General features: G+C 48.2%; 1 protein-coding gene across 2 annotated transcripts in view; it reads left to right on the top strand.

Annotated features, from left to right (window-relative positions):
* The window catches only part of LOC146862017 (broad substrate specificity ATP-binding cassette transporter ABCG2-like), a 319514-nt gene that overhangs the window by 191172 nt on the left and 101267 nt on the right, over positions 1-27075 (top strand). For both annotated transcript variants that reach the window (XM_085641178.1, XM_085641179.1), the window contains exons 10-11: positions 7667-7749; positions 24855-24944. In XM_085641178.1, coding sequence (XP_085497304.1) covers positions 7667-7749; positions 24855-24944 — 173 coding nt within the window. The remainder of the gene's footprint in view (positions 1-7666; positions 7750-24854; positions 24945-27075) is intronic.

Genomic DNA, 27075 nt, shown 5'->3' with positions numbered 1-27075 from the left:
GACAGATAATCGGAAAATGGAGGCAGGAAATGCTTGGTGGGCAACATGACATACAATTGTTTGTGGAAGTGTTATTGTACCTTTCATGCCCTGAATGTGACCTTTTCCATTACCTGTAGGACGTACAGCTGTACATAGTCTTTAGTGATGACCATGAGTGTGTAGATCTGTCACTTACCATATAAGCGACTGGATGAAACCAAATGGCCTGGGACATTCCAAGGCCTATCCCCCACCCCCTTCATCTACAGTATAGCACAAGACAAAAAGGCTACAGCCAAGAGGAAGCTAGGGCTTTACTTCAATCTCAATTCAGATTTTTCCTGTATCCTGGAAGATAGTTGACTTGATGCCGGGGTGTCCCTACTGGTCCTTGACCTTGCTCTGCCCCTAGTTGACCCACCACCCACTTGAGGAGAGTGATTAATGGGAGCGGTACTTATTAGCACTTGTCGCCCTAATGCTGAGGGTTGATCAAAGGACACTATTTTCACAAAGAGGAGAGGGTGTGGTTTAGAGTGACTATTACAGAGCTTCTGGGCAACTTTCCAAGCAGGTTTGATGCTAGCCTGGTGGAACTGGAGTTGTGAGTGGAGGCTCACTGTTTATTAGACAATAGTTTGTCAGGCACTGGGTGATATTCTTGTTACACCTGCTTGCTGCTCTGGGTTTGGTGCATGAATGCTGGTTGTGCTGCACGATGCATTCCGTGTGGCACCGGCTGACTCTTCCAACTTCTTGCACCAGGTGTGGAGCAGTTGCATGGTCAAGAGCAAAATGAACTCATCTGTGCTAACGGTGTGCACATTGGACACTCTTCACAAAGAAAAGCAGAACAATATGCACCCATATTGAATTCCTTTGAACTGGTGCAGATTTATACTATGGAGAACTGACAAACATTCCAAGAGTATGTGGAGGAAAGTGGGGTATCATGTAGTGAGGCTGGTTAGACTTCACTATGCAATATCTTCACCCTATTCTAAATAGGTCCTTTAGATTTACACCAATAAATCCATAGCTCAGTTCTGGTAGAGGGGCACAGAGTAGTCACGCTAGAGGAACGTGTTAAGCATTTTAGAGTACCAACATGAACAATAAGTGATTGACAGGACTCAAAAGAAATATAGGCTTCGACTGTCAGTTTAATTTTTCTTGGCTTGTTGGGCCTGATCACAGAGTGGTGCTGACCACGGGAGCCATGGATGTTGGTTTTGCTGCATGGACAACCCTGGTGAGGAAATGAGTACAAAAGCTTGAAAACGGGGCCACTGGGGCATTGGGTTGAAGGTGTTGCGCATTTCTGTCAAGGGACAGCTTTGCGTAAAGGTAGGGGTAGCGGGGCTGGCCACCAACACACCTTGGAAGTAGCAAACACATCTTTCTGTTACTTCGATGTCCTAGTGTCCGGTGGAAAACATTAGCCACCTGTATCTTGTTGGATATCAGGACTACATTTCCCACAATGCACTAACCATTTACTTTTGGACGATCTCTTGATGGACACAATGGAAAGTGATTCTCTGGCTCTGAGAGTGAGATTTGCCTGCGGGTTGCATGGGACCATTACGTCTAGTCCAAGGGAGTTCTGGAGTTGCCTTTGGCTTGCAGAGAGGTTTTTATTTACTCTGGAGTTGATATCTGGCCCAGGACGAGTTGTGGTTGTGCAGTTGTCACAGGTGCAGAGGATCAAGCCTTTGCTTTGTGCAGGTCTTGAAGTGGCAGTCATGGGTCTCTTTTGTGTCCTTGGTGACAATTCAAGCAGACCTGAGGTGCCAGGGGAGCCCCTTGAATCCTAGTTTTAGGGTGTTGGGGTGTGGCTGCTGGTAGCCAATGGGCTACTAGCCCCAGTAGCAAATCTTCCCATGGGGTGGCCACATCCTGAGGAAGGTAGCACCTTTTCTACCCATATTATGCCACTTCTCAAAAGTGAAGGCAAAGTCGAGTTGGAGCAGTTGGCACTGTTCCTGCACTTTTCAATAGTAGGCCTGCTGTCATCTCTTTATATTTACCTGAGTCACTCAAGTTAGCATAATCTGTTCTGCAGGCCCTTGGGACCGCTTTAACTCCCATACCACTGATACCACATACTAGGGACTTATAAAGCGGGTAATGTCCTTGCCAATTGGGGTTACCAATTCACATACATCATATGGTTAGTAGACGCCAGTTTACTTTCAGAGGCAAAATCCTCAGCATTGGAGAAAAAAGTGTGAAGGTGACCATACAAAAAGGGCACATTCCTACAGTATGATTTTAAAGCTGTCACAGGAACAGATTTCCAGGTGACAAAAACAAAAAGAGAGGACATATCAAGGTACAAAGAAAGACTCACCATTTTCATTGAATGTGTCTCATGCAACATGGCCTAAGAGCTTCTTCCTGCATCCTGTGTAATAAGCATGTGGAATTAGCCTTTGGAATCTTCTCAACCTCAAACACATTTTTGCTTCCCTGGAGAAAGGGAGCACTGTGGAGAGATCTCCTCAAATACTGGTCTAAATGTGTGATGAAGGACTTAAGATCCCACATGCTAGCATATGTTGGAGTGCATTTGAATTCGTCAGAATCAAGAAACTTAGTTTTCCTGAGTCAGCCATGAGGCAGTACTAAATTCCTAAGCTTCCCTTACTGACTACAGTAAGGCCTACTAGGTGCAATAAGAAAGGTAAGGGGTCTTGTGGCCAGATTGGACAGATGGAGTCTGCACTAGTGGGCTCAGGATATCAAACATATTCATGCAAGAAGGTCAGTCCTATATCAGGCTGAAGAGCTTACTGAGAACATTAGTGGTGGTAAAGACCAAGTCTGGAATTTATTCTAAATTTACTGATGGTACCTGCATCTGACCTGACATGTCATCTTTTGAAGTTCAGGTTAGGACAAATGGCATATAAGAAATTAATGTGAAAGAACAAAGCAGGTAGAAGTTATACTTGTGAATGTGGTATGGAATTTGCATGTCTAAAGATGCATTATGTTCTCATTTGTCCATTGCTTTAAGGCAGTAGTTTCTACATCATAAAAATCTGCTTAAAGGGAAACACATGTTACACATGGCATTGATGCATTGTATCAGATGTCAAGTCCTAGGGTGGCTATAATGTTAAGGAAGATTTTTAAAACTGTAGTTGAAATGTGCAAAGAATGTAGTGACCTCCCTTTTTATGTTATATTTGTGTACTATGTTAAGGTTTTAACCACAATATTTCCCAATGAACACTGTGTTAATATATACTTTCTGTCTATGAATAAGAAGTTTGAGGGATGGAATTGCTTTGTGGTCTTGTTTGCTTCTTTATGTCCTTTTCTCAGTCTTCGTAGGTGACCACCTGAAGCTCCCTAGAGTGACCGTATCAAAAAATAGCTCTGCTTCTCTTTTTTTCTATCTGGGGAACAGGGGTACATGTCTTCAACCTGTCCAAGTGGATTCAATACTCATTGATCTTTCACTCAGTTCATATTGATACAGTCTCACCTGAGGGCAATCGGGTGGACAGAATCTTCTCAGCCCAATCTTCTGCGGGTTTCGCTTCCGAGACTGAAGGCTAGTGGATGAACATCCATCACCTTTCATTCTTCGCTGTTGGATTTATATACACTGTTTCAGTCTGTTTAAAGAGGCCTCTAAGCACACTGTATGATTTGAATATAGATATAAAGGTGAATTCCTCTAGTGATTTGTCATCGACCCTAGTATCTGGTTTGGACAGACTCGTTTGGGCGATGAGGATTCTCTTATTAGGTTATAAAGATTTTGCGGTCAGTTAGGATACCTCATCATTCTCCAAGGCAGCATCTAATGAAGCTAGCTTTGAATCTGTTAGCCCCTGCAGCAATACAGGCTGTTGGCAGCGTAATCCGGCTTTACCTTTATTTCAGGTGACTGGTTGTGCTCCTGCTCATCAGGGTATTTCGTAGAAAGCATGACTAAGCAGTAGGTCTCTCAGAATTACAGTCATGAGACCGTCTCTGCAGGTGCTAAGAATCAAGGCAGGCCGGTATCTATTTTCAGTCGGTATCTCCTATAAGATTAAATGCAATTTCATCACCACCCAAAAAATTGAGGTAAAGCCCTCCTAAAAGATTCCAATAGAAAGTTGCTCTGTGGCTGGAGTTGACAGCCTTCACAACAAGCAAGAAGGAGTAAAAGTAGATGGTCATGTGGCTGTCTGACTACCTTTCTGCACACAGCAGCCAGCTTGTTAGTAATTCAGAAAAATCCCTGGGAGTTCTAGGTCCATGAGGATCTGCAGGTGGCCCAGTTGCTTTGAAGTTTCTATTGTCTTTCTTTGCATAGATCCCTGATACTGGCATGGATGCTTTCTTTAGGTTTGTGACTGTTGTGGGTTCTGCGCTTCAAGAATTTGTAATATGTGAATGACAGATACCAATTCTGAAGTTTGCCTTAACGGCAGTGACTTGCATTTCTTTTTGTACAAGCACTTTTAATGGTTGTACTTTCACATTTCCTGTTTTTGAATAGACCTGGTTCAGGCAGGAGTTTCTCATCCTTCATAAACCTAGGAAGTGGTGATACCTTACTTCATTTTCTTCTCAGCCTTCTACGAAGCAGGCTAAACTGCATTACCTGGATGCATGTTACACTGTCTCTGTCTGCAAACATGCTAATCACTGTTGTCACTGGTAATCAGTCACTTTATGTAGAGCTGCACTCTGTAGACTGATTAGATGTCCAGTAATCGTTGATTCCAGTACTTCTCGTAGAAGGCTGCAGCGCCTGTCTACAATAGGATTTGCCTTGAATGTTTATTAAGTATTTCTTTCATTGCAATGACAAAATTAAGGTTTCTCGAGGTTGGGACAAGAGAGTTGTTTTCTTGTAACGTGGAGACACACAGTGGCAGGTCCTGGCTTTGTGCATTATCTGGACCGGGCCTCAAGATTTTGTTCTTGTTTTAGTATGCCCGATGAATAAGGACTAGAACATGGAAGATGTATGTATAGTTATGATAAGACTCCAGGTTTCTTGGGCATGGCCAAGGTTTTTTGGCTTCTTTCCCATCCTGCATCTCAAACTTCCTCTTCCAGTCCTTCCATGTATCTTAGGCTTGGATTCTTCTTGCCTGTATGTGCCTTCTTCTTCCATAGCAGGTGGCATGGTCATGAAACATCCAGCTTGTCTGTCTTTCTGGAGGCTTTGGTGGTCCTAATGGTATGCACGCTTTGCTTATTATAACAAAGTAAAGTGCCTGAAGAAATGTGTACTGACTATTCCTGGGGACATCTATAGGCCTTCATTTTTAATTGGTATTGTGCCTAAGGCAAATGTTATATTTTTTAAGTTGATTAAATGCATTTTTGGAGTCACTATATTTAACAACAGTGCATTGAAGTTGTTGTTTACACTCTTTCTTCTCCTTCAACTCCCTCTACAGGTTCACTCCTGTAATGTGCTATACAGACGCGGCTGGCACAGGTAACCACTGTGGGGCGGTGAGGCAGGACGAGGCGGGGGTGAAGGGGGGAGTCGTCAGAGGACTTAATAGGGAAAATTAAATAAATAAATAAGTCCAATTCCATCCCCTGTTGACTTCCCCCATCACCGCCCCACTGCAGTTACCTGTGCCCGCCGCGCCAGGTACTATAGGTCTCCTCCTTTTCCTATGTCCCTCCAGTCTTGCAGGATCATGGCCAGAGTCTCACTATTTTCCCTGATGGTATGCTTCCCTTATGGGCCCTTCCGGCCTCTTACACCACCTCTCTGATTTCCTTCTCCCTGTGTGCCTAGCCCAGGAAGCCAGGTAAAGGCTGGAAGGTGAACGGTGTGCTCCAGTGGCGTTCTCCAGTATTGGTCTGAAAGGACCTTTTGCCAGAACCTTTCCTGTCTACTCTCTTATCGCTCTTGTCTATCCCCATCATCTCTTGTCCTTGGATTTTCTATTCTTCCAAATACTCTTCTATCTTCTCACCCTTTCTACCCAATAAGTATACTTAAACAACACCCAAAATAATGGCTCCCCTTTTCAGCTTTTGAGGTGACACATACATATAGCTCTACTACTTTGGTGTCTGCTGTATCCTAGGTTGCTGCTACTCCACTTCGGGATGGACTGCTTCGACCCACTTCTGTGGTCCCACTGAGTTTTCTGCTGCTGGGTAGACATCAAAAACCTTTGACAATAGCACTATCCTCTAACCTACGTCACTATTTTACAGCTGGCTTAATAGCGCCCCCAGGAATTAGGCTTCTGTCTCTTCTGGGTGGGCATATTCTACATTACTGTTGACTGAAGGACCGGTGGCTTAACAGCAACTCCTGTGTTTGGGCTTTATGTTGCCCCTGTGTGGATTCCAGACATTACACTGCTGTTGGCTGAACAGTGCCGCTAAGAGTTGGCCTTCTGTTTCTCCTAGCATGCAGCTTACACAGTAGTACTGATGGGTTAACAGCACCTCCAGGGATTGGGCGTCTGTTGCTTCTAGGTTGACTCTATGTATTACTGGTGGCTTACCAGTGCCTGCATGGGTTAGATTGCTATCACTCTACAGTGATCTCCTAATAAACCCAACCTGGCGTAAGTTACTCTCCTGTCCAGACGCGAAAGCCTTGGAGCAAGCTTTGAAAAAAAAAGGGATTATCCGCAACTACTGAACTTTGCAAGAGCAGGAAAAATGTGGCTGCTTGCACAATTAGGGCTAACTCCCTGACTACACGTAATACTCTTTTGTGTACGATGCTACGCTTTCCCTCACACTGCTTTCACATTCTGCCCCATGCACGCGGCCCGGCTATGAAAGCATGCACAAGTCTGGAGGACAACCTCTAGACATCACACATGAAACCGAAACACTCTCTTCATAGGGAATCCCTCTGCAAGCTTTCCTGCGACCATGCACAACAAAAGGAGTATCTGCATATTCGCCCTATCGGAAAGTGCACTGAGGCACTTAAAAAGTAGGAAAGCCCTATAAAAATGTGTTCTAATGCTACAGAAAAATATTTGATCTCAGATTGACATTTTCGTTAAAGCAGTTCCTCGCTTGACAGAAGCTGAACGTTTTTTTAGTGGTTGGTTAGCCAGTTCTCAGCAGTCCATGTTGTGGGGGTTGGTATCCCTCTCTGCTCAAGGGGAGGTCATGGTTTAGATCTGGAAATGATTCCTTGACCTGGCTATCTCTTACTAGTCCACACGTTTACATAGAGAAAGGTATGACTGGTAAACTGTTTTGCAAGATAAACTACAAAATGTTCAGAGTTGTGTCTTCTTGTTTTCCTTAACCCCTTCCCCACTCATGACGGAACCGCTCCATCATGAGCCACGGTTGCCGTGTGCTCATGACGGAGCGGTTCCGTCATGCCACGACCGTTGGCGGCCGCTCCGCCCACGCGGCGCTGTTTCCCCGCCTGTGCGGGGGGACAACGCAACTGGGCGGAGTCATGACGGAACCGCTCCGTCATGAGCACAGCTCAACCGTGGCTCATGACGGAGTGGCTCCGTCATGAGCACAGCGCCACCGCGCTGCCCCCCCGCACCCCCCAGCGCTGCGGCGGAATTCCCGCCGCAGTGAAGGGGTTAAACGGGATAGTCGGCGTTTTGCATAATTTGGAGGGAGAATATTTAAACACAACTTAATTGTGTAGGACGATAGTTATAATTACTGTAGTTTCAAATAAAATATTAAAATACTTTCCTCTTTTTAGATCATCGTCACTATTATTCTTTCATTAATTGTTGGTGCCATATTCTTTGGAGTGAAGTTGGATGAATCTGGAAAGCAGAACAGGTGCGTGAATAAAATCGTATTTTTGTAATGCCTGGTCCTGGTCAAAATGGGCAACAAGTGCTTGAAGTTATGAAGAAGTTAGAGGTTCCTTTTCAATAATCTATTAATATTGTAAAACTTGTTTTGACCTTAACAGTTGAATTAGGGATAATAAATATGTTTTTATTTTAGTGTGAGATGAGCTATTTGAACAGGTCCCGAGGTACATTATTAGGATAAATCACTGTCCTGCTTTCTCGCTATCACTGGGACACATTCACGGTGCTGAGCACCACGCACACTCTTTTGCACCAAAGTGGAAGGGTGTGTGCATGAGTCTTGCATAGGTTTTGTACTCAGAGGGTACCCTTACAGTTTCAAGTTCAAGTTTAACAAAACTTTATTTAGGCAATTAAGTCCATTAAAGTATAAAACAGCTTGAAATTTGTGAAATTGTAATGAATGTATCCGTTGCATTAAAAGAAACACTTCCTGAGTAAGGGAGACAGTTCATAGAAAGGACGAGCCATAGATAGGGTGTGACAAAATAGTGCAAACATGTGAGTATCAAGTTCTTGACGGGACTACAAGCGTTACGGCAATTACATGTGGAGTTGTCTTATCGCATGTGTATTAAGTGTTGTTTCGCTTGCTTATGTGGGTTGATATTGTTCAAGATCCAGATTGCGTTTCAGTGCAAGCGTTGATTATAACCAGGGAGCCTGATCTAAGTCATCGAATAGTAAAGTGCTAGAAAATACTATGCCTAGACAGTGCAGCAAACATGTAAAATCAGAAAAGTTTACTCAGAGGCATTATTTCTTTGTTCAAAACTCTGTCTAATGTCAATATATAGCTTTTTGCATCAAAACCATGCGTGGTTTCATTGGGCACCCATGTAAACTACCACCCATGGAATGCCCCTCTTATCACAAAGTAAAAGAAAGTGGCACAACACACTGCTTTGTGTTCCATTCAGGCAACTTTCCACCCCAAATTGCATTTTACTTTGAAACATAAGTTTGCCTCACTTTTGACACACAATCCCGGAGTACAATGTTTCATAAATCTGCCCATATGTTTTTTCCCTATCATAGACAATCTACATCAGTGGTTTTTAACCTTTTGACTTCTGTGGACACCCACTTAATCATTACTGGAATCCAGGGACCCTACTAAATCCTTAATGGGGTCTGGGGACCCCCACTGAGTCATTACTGGTAACCGGGAACCCTAGCCTAAATAGTTTCGATGATTTGAATCGCAAAACAATGTGCGAACATACAGAAAAAAGTATTCATCAAATACACAAATTATGATTTTTTTTCCAGCTCACAACAAATATGTAAAAAATCAAAATTCTAATTTTAATGGGTAGGTTGTACTCTTTCTAAATTCAATTGAGGCACCCCATTGCCCATACTATATGTTTGATGCACTTGCACTGCTCCCATGAATCAATCTGAGGATACCAACTTAATATTTAGTCCCCAATTTCAAACGACTTCACATTTACAGAACGTTTTAAAATATAACATTTTACATGTTGTTCATTTACTCATATACACTTAATTATTATGTTACTATTATTAAATTTTCTAATCAGTTTCAGATGCCCTGAGCAGTTCTACACTGACCTCCAGGGTTCCCTGGCCCACAGCACCCCTGATCTCCACTGCATGAACTGCTGGTGGCCTAGAAGGGCTTAAGTCTTTCTGTGTATATATTCTGTGCATTAAAAGGCTTAGTTACTAGGGTTGCCCATGTTGTTCTGTTGGCTTCTAAAACAAAATTGCCCTGGTAGGTAGTCGGAATCAACAAGCGAAACCTTTTCCGTGCATGCCATTCCCCTGCAAAGTCTCCAAAACTGAAATCTTTGGACCCAAATGACTGGAGATCAAACACTTCACCCATTACAATACGGTTATGCTAAATGCCTTGTTCAATCCATCTCAGTAGCCATTTGCAAGGTACTTGCAGTTAAGATAAAAAAATTCACTCTGTAATGGAAATACTTTCCAAACGTTTTGAACTCCGTTACTACAAGCATTCCACTGACATCCGTTTGCGGTCTATGCATGCATCAGTGATTCATTTGTAAAAAACAAAATAAGTGCCAGGGCTCTCGTCAGGAGGCAGCTTGCACCATCCCATTTCTCTCATTAGCTCCGTCCTAACAGAACCAACTACTAACCATGGTAGTGGGGAGAGAATATGGCATAATGGCTAGAGCTGCCGGCTGTGTAGCTGGGGAACCTGGTTCGAATCTCAAAGTTAGCTCAACATCCTGTGATTCTGGATCACCTAATCACTCCGTGCCTACCATAAATGTCCTTAACTGTTGCTCATGAAAAGTGCGGGTGTTGATAATTAAGTGCCAGTGCTGAGCACAAGAAACAACCGGCTCACAGTAAGCACTGGCATGCATCCTCCTTACGAGGTGTTGGATGCACGTTGGTTGCAAGTCACCAGACCATTCAACAACAGGATATAAATCACACTAGTAGTAAAGGATACTATGATATGGAGGCATTTGAAGCTCAACCAAACAGTAGGTATTTTGTTCCATCGAGAAGCTATACTGTTTGCGACATTGTTTGTCCACTCCACATCAATGTTTTCAAACTCAAAGTGATCAAAAGAGGTCTTCAATCCTACCATTTATTTGTAGAGTGCACGTTTACCCATGGGCGGCAAATGACCTTTACAACGCGGTCGTTACACCGCGATACGTTTACAACGTGGCCATTATAACGCAAGTCGTTACAACGACTTGCGCTGGATGGCGCTATGCACTAAAAAATAGTGTGATTTACTATTCCAACACCTTGCCTACTGTTACGTAGGCTGGAGTTGGAATAGTAAATCATACTATTCCTAAGTCCAGCGCCCTCCAGCGCAAGTCGTTGTAAAGACTTGCAGTGTAATAACTGCGATGTAATGTACCGTGATGTAAATCATCGCGTTGTAACGTCACATTCCTCGTGGGCATCTTGGCGCTGAATTACAAGAATAGCACACACACACACACTAGTTTTGATAAAAACTGACAATACAACAATGAAGTTTTACATTAACACACAAGGTATCCAACATTCCAATTCTTATCAAGGAATGGGGTTCAAAACACATGGGCAAACTCTCTCAGCCGAGATCTTTGAGCGAGTCCTGAAAGAGAGTTAAACCAAGATCTTCCATTGCTGGCAGGGCCGGACTGGCCGTAGCGGGCACTGGCCACCGGGCAATCCCCCCGTGCGCCGCATGGGTGGGGGCCGGTTTTGGGCCCCTGGGAACCGTTTTTGTTACACGGCGTAGCTGCAAAATCGGCCCTGTAACAAAATCGGCCGAAAACCGGCCCTGGCAAAGAGCTCGGCCAGCCCCGTGGGGGCCGGCCGAGCACTTTGTCAGGCCGGTTTTGGTTCCCAGTCCGGCCCTGATTGCTGGGGGGGCCAACAAAATCTAGATCTATTTATGACATTGAGCAATAGAAAATAACTGGTACTTTCTCAACCGGGACTAAGACCGCGAGGGGGAATACCTTTCAAAGTCATTTTGAAAAACCTTTGCTTTCTCTTTTTCACCAGTTCCTCTTGACCCACGGGTGAGCAGCAAAATCAAGCAAAAGCTCTGTGAGCTGTGTTTTTTTTAAGAATATTTTTTTATTGATACTGTGAGCAACAACATATTTGACAACAAGGAGTACGCTCATTTTTTTTTTTTTTTTTTTAAAACCTTTATTGTGCACATTTATGTCATCTTACAACGCACATTCACTGTCCAGGTGGTAAAGCAGTTAAATCAAGTGTACATCACCAGAGATAAGAACACGGCCATTTAGCCGACAACCCGGAGGTCCGGCGGCATTATTCAGGATGACATGCACGCAGAAGGGGGGGTGTGTGCGTTGTAAAGGGAGTAGGCGCGGAATGTTACGTATGTGCTTTTTTAGTTTTAGAGGTGTCTCAGGTGCATGCTATCAACGGTAGAGGATGGCGCTGTGATCTAGCCCACTCCACAGCTATGCCGGCTGCCACCCAAGCCCCAAGTCAGTGACCCAGCGGACGTCACCATGTCCCCAGAATGTAGAGGCCTCCGGGTGGTCGAACGCCAGTAGCGCGCTCAGAGTGCAGGCCGCAGCGCGGCAAGGATAACCCAGTATAGCTCACAGCTACACATATGGCAGCGCATAGAGCTGGCGAGCCTGGTGTGCAGCATCATAGTCCTTATCTATCCCGTGTATGCATAGCAAAAAGATGTGCTAGGGTTAAGGTCATAAACTCAAACAGGGCTGAGGGGGAGAGGGGGAGTGAAGAAGGGGGGGGGGGGAGATCGGTCTGCGGCAGAGCAGGAGGGTCATTGGCTGTCAGGCTGGGCTCGGCAGGACTGCGCGATGTGCGCGGGGGGTCGCAAGTCAGGAGAGGGGAACAAAAGAGACAGAGGGCTTTCAGGGAGGTCAAGACTCCCTAGTGTCCGCGTCCGCACCCGCCCACCAGTATCCCCAGGGCGTCAGGGGCAAGCAGGGGCAAAAAGGGGGGGGGGGGGGGGAGATAAGCGTCGTCCTCCCAGCAGCCCCAAGGCCGGCGCTGTCCCGTCAGCAGGGGTGCAACATATCTCAGGGATTCAGGTTATCCCCCTATCCCGGCAAGCCCCCTGGAATGTCCCAAGGAGAGTGTCCCAGAGGTGTGCGATGGGGAACTTCCGGAGCCCTGCCGTTTCCTCGCGAAGGAGCACCGCGCTCTCTGCTTGCGCCCAATTAACAAAGGAGGCTCTCCAGTGGCGTACGTGCGGGGAAGCCACTGCCTTCCAGCGCTTGGTAATCATGCGTTTGGCCGTGATAAGACCCATGTCCCAAAAGCGTGCCTGCACCTTATTGTCTTTTGTGCGCCTGTAGAGCCCTAGAATGCACGTTTCCCATGTGTGCGGGAGCCGCCCATCTGCGCCGCACGCGAGCAGTGACAGCACCGTGCCCCAGTATGCCTGTATCTCCGGGCAGTGCCATAGCATGTGTAAAAGGTCCGCTCCCGGCAAGGAGCAGCGCGGGCAGGTTGCGTCTGTCCTCGCGAAATATCTGTTAATTTTATCAGGGGTGAGGTATGCGCGCTGCAGGATGTAGTACTGTATAAGTTTAAAGCGGGGGTTGCGTGGGATGTTCGTTGGGCCGGCCAGTATCATCGCCCATTCCTTATCCGTCCAGTCTCTTCCCCTGTCCGTCGCCCAGCGCTCCCTCGATGCTATTGTGGATGGCTGCGAGTGCGTCTGCAGCGCCTGCGCCAGCCAGTGTACGACGTGCGCGCCATGGCCCATAACGTGTAGGTATTGCATAAAGGTATGTGTCGGAGGCTCATCTGTCATGTCACCCCAGGAAGCCGTGAGTGTGCGCAGAATGGAAGCATGTAGGAGGAACTGCCCCGCCGGGAGGGTCGAGTCTTCAGACAGGTTGGCGAACGTGAGCAATGCGCCATCAGCATATAGGTCACTCAGCGTGTCCACTCCCGCCTGGTCCCAGCCAGCTAAGCGAGTCTCCGTGAGCGGCCCCGTCGGGCTGGGCATACCCAAAAGTGGTACGCTAGGGGCATAAGGTTTCGTAGCGCGCGTGAGACGAAGGCTCCTCAGAAAGCATCTGCGCGCCACTGCCAGGTAGATCTGGGAGGGGCAGGGTGCGCGGGTTATCGGATGGAACAGCGCATTAATGTGCGTTTGCGTCCTTGTAGCCATATGTGTGGCCGTGTCTTCGAGGTGTTTGCCGCTCAGCCATCCCGCCACCCATTGCATCTGCGCTGCGAGGTAATACAGCTCCAGATTAGGAACCGCCAGACCCCCCGAGTCTGTGGGCATATATAATTTAGTCAGCGCCACTCGCGGCCTTCCCTTGTTCCAGATGAGCGAACGGAGCAGTGCCTCTAGGTCTCGAAAGAGCCTGACGGGCACATACAGAGGCATGTTCGCGAAGTAGTAGAGAAGGCGAGGTAGCACAATCATTTTGGCTAGCGCCACACGGCTGGGCACGTTCAGGGGGAGGGTGTTCCAAAAGCTAATTTGCGCTCGGATAGAAGCGATCGCTCGGCAAATGTTCCCTTCCAAGACATCCGCCGGTGTGCGGTAGATTTGGATCCCGAGGTATCGGAAAGTGGTGGGATGCCATTGTAGCCTGTCTCCCCCCAGCCGGATGTCACATTCCTGTACATCAGGGTTGAAGGGGTACGCCCCCGACTTGGCCCAGTTAACCCTGAGGCCCGATATTCCTTCAAAAGTGCGGAAAACGCCAGCGAGGGAGGCAGGGATGGCGGTTATGTCCCTGACGTACAGTAGCAAATCGTCTGCATACAGTGACACGGCGTGTATTCCATCCGCCAGCGGGATTCCCCATTCCAGCCCGTGTGCTCTAAGGGTCGTGGCCAATGGCTCCATGGCCAGTGAGAACAGCAGTGGCGACAACGGGCAGCCCTGGCGGGTGCCCCTGCAGACCCGGATGGTGTCCGAGATGAGGCGGCCCGTGCGAACCCGGACTGTCGGTCTGCCGTAGAGCAGGCCAATCATAGTCTGGTATCCCCCCCCCAGTCGATATTTCTCTGTAACCGCCCGCAGGTACGGCCACTCCACAGAATCGAAAGCCTTCTCTAGATCCAATATGAGGCATCCCGCTCGCGGCCACTGCCGTGTAGCGTACTCCTGCACCCGGAAGAGGCGGCGTATGTTAAAGGAAGTGTGGCGTGTGGGGACGAACCCGTTCTGGTCACTGTGTACTAAGGTGGGCACATGGGGGGCCAGTCTTCTAGCCAAGGTAGAGGCCAAGATTTTATAATCTGTGTTCAGGAGTGCCAATGGGCGATAAGAGCCCACCTGTGCACCATCCTTGCCGGGTTTAAGAATAGAGACCAGCGTGGCTTCATTTAATGTGGGGGGCAGCGGTGTACATCTTCAGCAGCTCCGGAATGAGAATATCCGAGCCGGCCTTGTACATCTCGGCCGGCAGTCCATCCGGGCCCGGCGTTTTACCATTTGACAGGTTAAAGATGGCTTCTCGGAGCTCATCAGGTTCCAGGGGGGCACCTAGTTCGTCCTGCTGCGCAATAGTTAGGTGCGGCATTGGCAGGGGGGAGAGGTAGTCAGCAATAGCCATAGGAGGAGCCGTCAAACGGGAGCGATACAGCCCTGCATAGTGAGCCGTGAAGGCTTCGTGAATACCGGTTTGCGTGTACACTAAGTCCCCCCCTTCCGTCTGTACAGCCGCCACTGGTGTCGAGCGGGTCTCCTGAGAGATGAGCCACGCTAAGAGTCTGCCAGGTCTGTCGCCCAGGTGATGCGTCCTCGCCGAGTGCGCGGCATAGTTTATGTTTCGGAGCCGCTCTAAAAGGCGCACGTGCTCTGCGCGGGCCTCTTGTAGCGGACCCCCATCGCCAGCCACAGCCCCCTCCTCCCGTGGCAGTAAGTCCGACTCCAAGCTGGTCAGGTCCCTCTCCAATTGGAGCCTTATGTGTCCCTGTGCGCGTAGGCAATGTCCCCTGAGTACTACCTTAAAGGCGTCCCATTCCGTCTGTGGAGTTGACGCCGTGCCAGCATTGTCCTCGAAGTATTGCGCAATGCATGTGAGCAAGTTGTCTCGGAAAGCCGCGTCCAGCAGCAGCGCAGGCTGCAAACGCCAAGTGGGGACAGGAGGGTGCGGACGCGCCCAGGCCAGTGACATGAAGTGTGGGTTGTGGTCCGAGTGCGTGCGGCCCATGTATTGTGTGTCTGTCACGTGGGGTAGGAGGGCAGCGGAAACCATGAACCTGTCCAGGCGGACGTGCAAGTCGTGAGCGCCGGAGTAGTAAGAGTATGTCCGCGCCCCCGGGTTGCGTTGCCGCCAGACATCATGTAGGTCCCACTGTGCAGCCCACTCCAGCAACGCCTTGGTGGCTCCCCGTGTAGAGGCATTAGCGGGGGGTGGGAAGGAGCGGTCCAGCGCTGTATCTAGTGTGCAATTGTAATCGCCCCCTATTACCCACGAGGTTGCGTGCCATGGTGCCATGACCTGTGAGATTCGCGCCAGAAAGCCGCCCTGATCTACATTGGGGGCATAGAGGGACATTAGCGTGAGAGGCTGGCCATCTAATCTGCCCTGCGCAGCCGCATATCTGCCCTCCCCATCCACCGCCACCTCCGTAGTTACCCAGGGGGTCCCAGGGCGTATCCATATCAGCGTGCCACGCGCATAGGAGGAGTACTCCGTAGCGTAAAGCTGCCCCCGCCATCGACGGCGCAGCGCTTGCACCTCAGCACCGTTTAAATGGGTCTCTTGGAGCAGTGCTATGTTGATGCGGTGGCGCTTTAGGTAAGAGTAGATTTGATAGCGTCTGGTTGGTGTGTGCATTCCCCTGACGTTCCAGGTGCATATTTGTATATCAGTCATGTCAGCTACTCATGCCTGCGCGCCATCCCTCCTCCCAAGGTGTGGTCCCCCGGTCGGAGACCCCCCAGCTCCAGTAGCCCGTCCCAGCCGTGCAACTGTCATAGGTGTCATATTCGCAGTACCATGATCTCCAACAGGGTAGTGGGGTAGGGAATAGGGGGAATACAAAAAGCCTTAACATGGCAACAAAGTCCAAATACCAAAAGGTCGGCCACACAACAGGTCGCCGTCCAAACACTCAAGTGAGCTCGCAAACTATACAGTCTAAGGGGGTGCTCGTGGTTGCGTTCAAACAGGAAACAAAACAATGCAGTTACGGGTGTGCCCAGTGTCCCTCCCGGGTGCTGCATGCAAGCCTCCACTGGCCAGCGGACGCCCAGCGTCTCCTATTCCATGCTGCGGCAGCTGTACGTTCAGGTATTAGTCCGGGGTGTGAAAGAGTGTCAGGGGGAGGTGTAAGCCCCCTCCTCCCAGGCTGGTCAAGTTGCTGCGGGCCGGCGCTCCCCCGCGTCCGCAGCGGAGGTGCGTGAGCTGCAAACGAACAAGTAGGTAAAGTACTTACAGTGGCCAGCGCCGCATTTCGGTTCCCCAGGGCAGCGGCAGTGTGATCGGTGGCAGGTCCAGGACAGCCCCAGGGCCAAGCGGGGCAGCCAGGCAGGAGCCCTGGCGGGTTCTCATTATGTAGGGAGCAGCAGTCAGGGCCAGCCGCCGTCAACCAAAGAGATCCACAGTCTGGGGTGTGACCTCCGGGGGTCCCCCAGAGCTCTGCGTGTCCGGTAACCCATATATCGCCTCGTCATCTGTAGAAGACGCTACTGGGCTGGCGCCCGGGTGGAGCGACGGCGCCGGGGAGTTGCTGATTTCCGCCACTCTGCGTAAAGCATCTTGTTGTTCTTGTTGGACCAGAGCCGCCGGCGGGGAGTGGCGTGCTGCCTCCCCGTGTAGCGGTGGCGTGGATGATCGTCGGCGGCGTCGCCTCCCCGGGCCCCTGGACTGTCCCATCGCGTTGGCCCCCGGCGCCCTTCGCGGCGCGTCAGGCATACCTCCATCCAGCCAGGCCGCAACCTCCTCAGGGTTCATAAAGAAGTGGGTCTTGTCACGTAGCACGACTCGTAGTTTAGCCGGGAAAAGTAGCGAGTATTTTAGGTTTGCCTCTCGCAGCCTCCGCTTGACAGCCAGGAAGGAGCGTCTCTGTCCCTGAACTTTCGCAGTGTAGTCCGGGAAGAACATCACCGCAGCGTTCTCGATGGTGACCTCCCCGAGGTTCCTGGCTTCGCGTAGGATCGCGTCCCGATCTCGGTAGTTGAGTACTCGAAGGAGGAATGACCTGGGGTTAGAGCCCGGAGGGAGCGGCCGCATGGGCACTCGGTGGGCTCTCTCCACCACGAAGTGGGGGGAAAGTGTGCCAGCTGGAAGAAGGTCTCGCAGCCAGTCCTCGACCTTACGTGCGGGATCCGCTCCCTCCCATTTCTCTGGGATGCCCACGAGGCGAATGTTGTTTCTTCGTGCCCGTCCTTCTGCATCCTCAGCCCTGCCCTCCAAGAGGTCCATTCTGGTTTGGAGGTCACGCACCTTTTTGTCTGTTTGTGCCACCAATGGTTCAACCGCCGCCACTCCATCTTCCAGTGTCTTAGTGCGGGCCTGCAGCTTCTTGTGGTCGGCGCGGAGATGGGTTAGGTCAATCGCCACGCCATCTATTCTGGCCTCCAGGGAGGCGCGCGTCTGTTGCAGCGACTCTTCCATCCGCTCCATGGCCGCCAAGACGCTGTCCAGCTTCGCCGCCACGTGGTCGGTGTCCATCTTGTGCGCCGTTTTCGTTTGTCTCCCCTTTGCCCCCGCAGACCCCGATCCAGTGCGTGTCCGCGCTCCTCCCGGCATGGGGCTGGTGGCGAGCGCAAGGCAATGACCCCCGGCGTTGTGTGGCAGGGGCCCGTCGGCCGCAGCAGGTCACCCCGGCGTCTCCGGGATCGCCGGTGGAGGCCGCGCCTCACCCGCCGTAGAGCCAGCAGCTCCAAGCAGCGCAGGGCGGAGGTCTCCTCCCAGGGGAGCAGGGCACCCGCGTAGCTCCGATCAGGTCCAATCTCTTGGAGGTTCGTCAGCGCGAGTGCGGCCGCAGGCGGCGCAGCATGGTGGTCTATGGAGAGCCTGTGCGAAGGAGGCCAGACTACGGTGCAGCAGCCCCCAGGTCAAAGCGGGGGGGGAGGGGGGGGGCGAGTTCCCCGCGTCGCGTCTCGGGTCCAAGGGTCGCCGTCGCCCAGGGGGTCACGACAGCAGTCGCAGGGCGTATCCTAAGCCGCAGCGTGGGGCCTGCGAGGGCAGCTCAAGCCGCGGACTCGCGTAGGCGCCGTCCCCAGGTGTGGGTTCGTCGGTGCGGCGCCAGGCCCGTCGTTGGTGGCAGCGTCGTGCAACGTCGCCAAGGAGCCCCAGTTTGGTCAGGGCATGTAGCAGGGAGCAGATTAGGGCCAGCTATGGTGTTGGATCGCGGGAGGCTGCCGGGTCCCTCGAGGCCTGGCGCGGCGCCTCAAGCCGCGGACTCGCGCCGGCGTTCTCCCCAGGCGCGGGCTCCCCAGGGCGGCCCCAGTCTCGCCGTCGGCGTCGGTGGTGCGCGGTGCCTCCGATGAGCCCCAAATTTGGCCAGGGCATGCAGGAGACGCCGGAGCAGGTCCGCCGGCAGTTTCGGGCCAGAAAAGGAGGTTTTTGGCGGATAAAAGGCCCGGTGCAGGCGAGCTCAGGCAGGAGCTCTACCCGGGCATGTCCGCTCTCGCCGCGTGGTAAGCCACGCCCCCAACAAGGAGTACGCTCATGTATCTAAGCAATGTTCCTGAAAAGATATCTACATCTGTGGAAGGGGTTTCAATGTGTGCATTGCAGATAGGTCGAATATGATTCTGCACGTATGTGCTCAGGTCATAGCGATAACAAAAACAATTGCTCACTATAAAACACATCACTAAGCACTATAAGAACAGTTCAAAATGTGGATAAATAATCGTGTGACAGCTGGTAGCTGTGTTATGGTGTTCGAATGGGACAAGAACGAGGGAGGAGGTTGATTTCTCAGTGTCTCTGATTAGTGGACTTTGCCATTGTATGTAAGGGCGTGTGGGGGGAGAGATGGTCATGCCGCTGGTCCCTGGGTCAGACAAGTTTCCCAAACCCTCTCAGGATGGGGCACCCACAAATCTAGACTCCACTACCTCGAGATATTTCTGTTAGTCTGGGGGGTGAGATGAGGTCTGTCGGCCTGTCCCAGTGTGTGCGCTTCCTGTTCTACCTTAATTCCAGCACGCAGATCAGAGAGACACAATCGGATTGGGGGGACACTGCCAATTTCCAGCTCATTGCTATTCTTCGCTTGGCCAAGACCAGTTCCAGGTCAAGAGATCTGTTCGTGCTGGAGGTTACCCCTAAGAGATAATGAAAACCATCTGTGTGGAGTTATCTGTCGAGAGCCTCGGAAAAGTTATCATATCTCAGTAGGGAATCCATTGGGGACATGTCCATACCATGTGGATAAAATTGGCTGCACTGTCTTGGCAGCATGGTCAGGGGTCCGATGCCCCTTGATATATACGCACCAGTCGGAGGGGAGAAAGGTAAGTATGGTGAAGATAGTTAAAATGAGTATATTTGAGTCTGGCTTTCATGAAAATTCTCTTTGGGACCCCTAAACATTGTGTTTACTGTTTGTGTGTTAGTGTAACGGATAGTGCCTTTTCCCAGTAGGCATGGAGAGTAGTGAGGGACTCGAAGGTAGGGAATTGTATAGTTGTGTAACAGCGCAGCTGCCAACCTGGTGTGTAAGCACTACCTGGAGGAATTTGGATGTGTCTGGTTCGTCATGCGTTCTAGGCCAAACAGTATGTAAGTGATGGGTTAGCGATGCGTAAAGGAGGAAAGAATCTGGCGTATACCTTAGTCATCCACTAGATTCTCAAATATGCAGAGGATTTTGTCAGTGAAGCGGTCTCCCCATGTTGTGAGACACAAAATGTATCCATGTGGTGGCCTCCAGTCTGGAGCCCTATTCCATGCAGCCCAGCATTGCCAGGAGAGATAGTTCAGAGATGTATCAGGGGGAGGGCACTTCTTAAGCAGATAGGTATTCCAGCACGTACGGACTGTGTGCATAAGAATATGCCAGCCCCTCGGAAGACCACTCCCACTGAACCCAGCAATTATTCCAGTACAGCAGGGGGATGTATCTTATTTGACCAGTGGCCCAGTTCCAAAATATTTTGGCCAACCACTGAGTGGGTGCATAGTAATATTCATAGTTTGGGGCACCCAAGCCACCCTCTGATAGAGGGGCATATTTATCAATCGTCACTCGCTTCCTACAATTACCCCATATTAGTGCAATCAGGAGTGTTTGCAAGTCTTTAAAACATTTTTGGGGTGAGGCAATGGAAGGGCCCAAAAAAAAGTATAGCAATCTGGGGAAGTAGCGTTTTTTTTTTTTAGAGCTGTGCGACCCAGAGGGGCGAGCGGCAATGTGGTCCAGAATGGAAGGGAAGTTCTTGCACTAGTGATGGCCTTTCCAATGTTACCATCCAGCAGATCCCTGTCCAAATGATAGACCAGGATTCCCAAATATTTGAGAGTGTCACAGTCCCAAGAGTATGGTGTTCGGGAGTGCCGGTTGTTGTGCTGGGAAAAGGAATGTCAGTGGGAATAGTTGGAATTTATCCTAATTCACCTTCAATCCAGAAGGCATCCACGAACTGCCTCGGTAGCTCCATGGGACTCAGAGGTACAGTGGCATCCTCACATAGATACACCAGAGTGTTGTCTATGTACACATATATTATATGCCAATGATTGTCTGCCTGTATCACTCAACTCGTGGCGTGTTGTCGGAGTGCACAAGCCAGTTGCTGCATTGCAAGCATGAAAATAATTGGAGATAGGGGGCAACCTTGGGCTGTAAACTGATTCCTATATATGCCAGCTGGCTCTCACCAGTAATAATTCACAGACCTTCTTTATGTATTGGACTCCATGAGCAGTTCTCTTGGCAATCCACCAGATTTTTTGGCCAAGAGCTCAGGGAAAGTCTTTCATTATCATCCAATATAAACTCAAGTTATCAGCAAGGCTCCTGAACACCTGGCATTATCTAACCTAGATATTTCACTAAATGTCATTTTATGTTGTCTCAGGCAAGAAGCGAGACTTGCCAAGCTGGTTTTAAAAAGTTCTGTTTGTGGTGTTTTAACTTAAAGTCTCTATCCAATAAAATCAAAAGACACTATCAAGCCGTTTCATGATTCTGAATGGCTGAGGATACTTCCTTGTTTTTTTAGAAAGGATCATCTGAAAGCTTCTCAGTGGGATATTTAGGACATTCTTGCCTGTCATAACAGTGGCAACCAAATAGGAACTCAGTAACATTTTTAGAAATATAGTGAAAAGTCCGTCTGAGCCTGTTTACAGGGAAGACATTAAGGGCCAGATGTAGGAAGCCAAATTGCGATCGCAAACACTGAAATTCGCAATTTGGCTGTGAGCAATGTAGGTAGGCAAATACCCTCTTGCAAAATAAGGAATCACAAAAATTGCGATTGCTTATTTTGCGCATGCAAGCATTTAGAGAATCGCAATTTGCAATTCCATAAATGCTATGCTAGTAGGCATCGCAAATTGCGATTTTGCCTTAAGGAATCGCAAATTACCACCAACTTCAAGTTGGTGGTATTTTGCGATTTCCTTTAAAAAAAAGCACTTTTTGGCTTTTTTCAAAGTGCCATGTGGCACACATACATGCCCTAATACGCCACATGTGCACACATGCACATTTCAGGTGTGCAACAGGGTGTCCTTTTGGAACCCTTGCACCCTTGAAATTGCACACGCAATTTGCGAGTGCCTCTTGGTTACTCGCAAATTGCGTACGCAAATCCTATTCATTCCTATGGCCCTCTTGGCCTATAGGAATGAATGGGAAGGTATTCCTTGATTGTGAATCTTAATTTGCGATTCGCAATTAAGGAATATTAAGGAATCGCAAATATTTTTGCGATTCCCACATACATTCCATTTTGCGAGTTCTTAATAGCGATTCGGTAAAAATCGCTATTAAGGACTCGCAAAATTGAATTTACCTACATCTGGCCCTAAATTTCTCTCTTGGAAAGTAGCTACTCAGCTAGTGTTAACCTGTCTTATGACATTTTACAAAGAGTAGTGCTAAGCACCAATTCAATGTTCATACCGAACAGCAGCGGTCCGTGGAGGGAGTTCCGTGGGGCGGAAAGGCGGGGCGGGGGAGGGGCAGGGTGGGGGGTACTAAACACCGGAATATGGATAATTGGAGGTAAGTAAACAATTAAATAAACAAAACGAATATCGTAGTGCGCGCTGCACCGCATTTTATGATGCAGGGCGCGCTACGAAATTCGTTTTATTTATTTAATTGTTTACTTACCTCCAATTATCGATGTTCCGGTGTTTAGTACCCCCCACCCTGCCCTTCCCCCGCCCCGCCTTTCCGCCCCACGGAACTCCCTCCACGGACCGCTGCTGATACCGAAGATGTCAGACTTCCATCTCAGTGAACCAGTAGTAATAAGGCCATTCTTTCAGAACCCAACAATTGATGCAGGAAAGTCCTTACATTTGCTCGACATACAAAGGTGTCTCAAATTCGACATTGACAGAGTAAACACTTTCAGAAGAACTGATCAGCTTTTTGTTTCTTTTGGTCATCCTCGAAGCGTCCAACCCTTATCAAAACAAAGAATGGTCAGATGGAGAGCAGCAACGATTACCATTTATTATAGTAAAGCTACCCATGTGATCAATGATACTGAAACAGTGCACTCAATAAGAGAGCTGGAATGGCTGCAGCTCTGTATGTCAGAGGTCCTTTTATCTGATATATGTAGGGTTGTGACATGGAAATACATTCATGGTGCATTAATGCCTGAGTCTGTGGGTGGACAAGTCATTCTCCTCAATCTGTTTCAGTAGATGATATCAATTGAGTTTTTTCCACTATGATTTGATGAAAAATGTTGATATATGCATTCTTCTCGTGGATTTAGTGACTTGTTGTATAGTTCTATTAGTTCTTCTAGACTGCCCACTATTTTGATTCAAGCTTGCAACAATTCAGTGCTGGTGAAGAAACTATTTACGCACCTGTTAACTGCAGTTCTTCAGTGTTAGTGTCTTTCAAACTTTCCCTTGCGACCCACAATCCTCCCCTATCTATTTTTTAAATATTCTTGTGCTACAAAATCGGAGATTTGTGGCCTCTGGGGCAAGGGAGCAGTCTTCATTGGCTAAAGTATAGGTCTTCCCCTCTGAGATTGTTTGAGTGCTAAATTTACAAAAAGGTCATGCCATTCATGCAATTATTAAGGGATATTTGCTATTTGAAGGTTATTGTGGGACTCCAACCTCGAGCTAGGGAATGATCCGTAAATGAATCTATGAAAGATAGCATAGCTGGAGATCTGAGGTACAGATAATTTGATTCATATTTATTGTTTTGCATGTTGTGGTGATAATAATGTGTTGTGTTGTTTTGTGCTATTGTACTGTATTAATTCATTGTGTTATTGTTGTATTGCACTGAGGTTGTTTTGTATTTTGACTATTTTGTGGTGTTGTTTATTTTTCTTTGTTTTATGTTGCTGTGTTGTCCTCTGTTGTGCTTACCTATTACTTTAGAGATGTCAACAAATGCCTCTGAAATTCCAGCCACAAACTGGGATTTCTTTTGATGTTCCAGTGACAAACAGCCATATACACTGTCTAATGTGGTCTAATGTGGTAAAGTACAGCTTATCTAGCTCTTCAACTATTTAAAACACCAGTCAGTCCAAAGATGTAGTGGAAACAGGTGTTAAATTAGTACTCCCACTGCCCGCGTTATGTGATGGGGGGCTTTGGACTTTGCAGGATTGAACTGTGAAACATGATTTACACTTAAACTGTAGGACAAAGGCCATGGGCATGTAGCAATGTTCATGTGTGGTAAGGAACTTTGATTGTTTGATAGCATTTAGAGCACTGGGCAGAGATCACATCACGTCAGCACCCACCTTGGGCCTTCACAATGCTTTGTTTTAAGTAATAGTCCGATTGGGCTGGTCCCCGCCAGTTCTAAGTCAGCAGTTATAGTTTTTTCAATTGCCAAATTCTTAGAGCACATCTGGGCCATTCGGTGTAAAGTTTTAACATCTTTTACCTCTCACTGCAACCCAGCGCATCAGCTGAGGACATTTAACTGTACTTCCAGAATTGTGCTATGTGATTTCATGGATTTGACTAGTGTTTTAATTATTGTTATGCTTGTAATATTCTCCCTTAATGTACTGCTTTCAGACATGATTTAAAGTAACTTATTCATACTGAATTATCATGATTATTGCTTTTATGGTCTATGATTGAAATAAAGTAAATGAATGAGGATGATGATTGTTGATGGTGCGCAATAAGGCATGCAGCCTAGGCTGAGCAGTTACCACCAACACTGAGACAGGGGTCGAAAGGGGAAAACTAGTGTGCCGATCTACAAGTCATTATATTTCAGTGCAAGCTTATGGAAATCACTAACTCGTCACTGAGCTGACATTTTCCATTTAGCCATTCATAGGTCATGTTGGTGTGTCTAAATGCTTATTGTACCATTTATAAAGTCAACGTGCTTATATTTAATAACTATAAAGATCCCTCCAAGTGAGAAGTACTGTATTAAAGCAGCCTATTTTTCTTTTATTTCCCACAGAGCGGGTGTATTGTTTTTCTTTGCTGTCCATCATTGTTTCAGCAGTATATCGGTTATCGAGCTCTTTGTTGTGGAAAAGAAGATATTCATGTAAGTTGATGTTGTAAGAAGAAAGATATGTTTGTGGTCATTCTAAAAATCTCAGTGTCTACTTTTAAAACTTTTTTTACATGAACTCTACCATACCACACACACCTCAGGCTTGGATCTTACTTTTTCAAATAGTTTTTAGGTCTGGATACAGACTGTCTGCCAGACCTTTTATAACCAATTCTTTAAAATGGATATATAGTGGGCTTTGGCTCCACCCAGATGAATATTTCTCTCTTACGTCATGCTATTGAATGTCTGATGTCCATCTCTTCAATAGTGCTTCTATTGCGATGTGTAACAGACTATTTGGCATCTAAAAAAGCACTCCACAATTATACTTTTCGTTATGCTCCGTTCTTTGTCTCCTAGATGCAATGCCACTACGACTAACACCATCATCAATACCAGACTCCACCAACCATACCAGACAGTCATTACCACATTACTAATATCAGTATTTTATCATTGTTCATCGCTGGATCTTGATATAATTATAAACTGATGTATTTGATTTTACTGTATTTTTGTGTAGGTTTAACAGACATTAAGCACCACTACTGCCAACACCATCCCCCCAAGCCCACCTACAATATCATCATTAATATTGCCATCAACACCACAATACCTCCACCAATGTCGCCATCAATGCTGCAAAAACAATTATGTTATGTTATGTTAATTGTCATTTGTAAAGCGTGTTATCACCGTCAGGTCTCTAAGCGCTGTGAGAGAGCCCTGCCCTAGCCCGGGTGGAGATGGTATAAATTAAATTGTGCCCCACGTCTCCAAAAAGAGTACGGTCTTTAAGGGAAGTAGAGTATGCGCCTTGCGTACATTCTCTGGCAACTTGTTCCAAATTTGGGGGATGGAGGTTGAGAAAGCACTTCCTCCTTTGGAGGACAAGCAAAAGCGAGGGCAGGCCAACAAGGTGTTCTCTGCAGACCGTAGTATTCTGCTCGGGTTGTATTTGACTAGGCGGTCTTTGATATACCTCGGGGCTTGGCCATAGATGGCTTTATGCGCAATGCAGGAGCCCTTAAACTTTGTTTTCTGCCTGACCGGGAGCCAGTGTAGCTGGCGTAAAAGGGGGGTGGCATGAGCTCGTCTAGGCACTCTGAAGATTAGTCTGGCAGCATCATTCATGATAACCTGTAATCTGGCCAGCAGTTTTCCCGGGAGGCCTATATACAGGGAGTTGCCATAATCTAATCTCGACAATATTAAGGCAGGTACAGCCAGTCTGAGTGTGGCGAAGGTGAGAAGGGGGGCAAGTATACGTAGCTGCCTCAGCAAGCCGACACATGTGCCCACTACTGCTGACACCTGCTGGGTCATGGATAGTTTGGCGTTGATTTTGATTCCCAAGCTTTTTATGGCCACGGCTGGCTCTGGATAGTTGGCTAGCTCTTGTGTCCAGAAGAGAGCGTTCCAGGGATTGGTGTCAGTATTGACGGCCAGTACCTCTGTCTTATCTGTGTTGATTTTGAGGGAATTGGCCGTCATCCAGTTGACCGTGAATTTTAAGATATTTTGAACTCTTGAGTGGGCGGTCGGGGAGTTGTCTATCTGGATGATAATTTGGGTGTCATCGGCATAGTTGTAGATCTGGCTCTCCATCTGATTCAGCGCAGCTATCAGGGGCTGGAGGTAGGCATTGAAAAGGAAGGGCGACAGTGCCGAACCCTGTGGTACCCCACATGGCAGTGTGCCTGGGCTGGACACATGGTCAGTCAGCTGTACTCTCTGGGAGCGACCCCTCAAAAAGGATGTAAGCCACACTAGGGCCGTATCCTGGATTTTCAGCTCTGAGATCCGCGACAAAAGTTGTTCATGATTGACCATGTTGAATGCCGCAGATAGGTCCAGCAAAATCAGGGCACATGTTTTCTTTTTATCTGCCCTCACTCTTAGTTCATCTAGTACTGACAGCATAACCAATTCCGAGTTGTGGTGGGCCCTAAACCCAGCCAGGTTAAATTGTAAGAGATGGTTATCCTCAAGATGGTGTGATAATGAGTAGAGTACATACTGTTCCAGTACTTTTGCAAGAAATGGAAGTTGGGAAATTGGCCGGAAAGTTTTCAAATTCTTTGTATCAGCCCCAGATTTTTTTAAGAGTGGAATGACG

This window comes from Triturus cristatus, chromosome 2_2, assembly GCF_964204655.1.
Source record: "Triturus cristatus chromosome 2_2, aTriCri1.1, whole genome shotgun sequence".
Taxonomy (NCBI): domain Eukaryota; kingdom Metazoa; phylum Chordata; class Amphibia; order Caudata; family Salamandridae; genus Triturus; species Triturus cristatus.
Note: the sequence above shows the minus strand (reverse complement) of the source record. Positions and strands in the feature narration are given on the sequence as shown.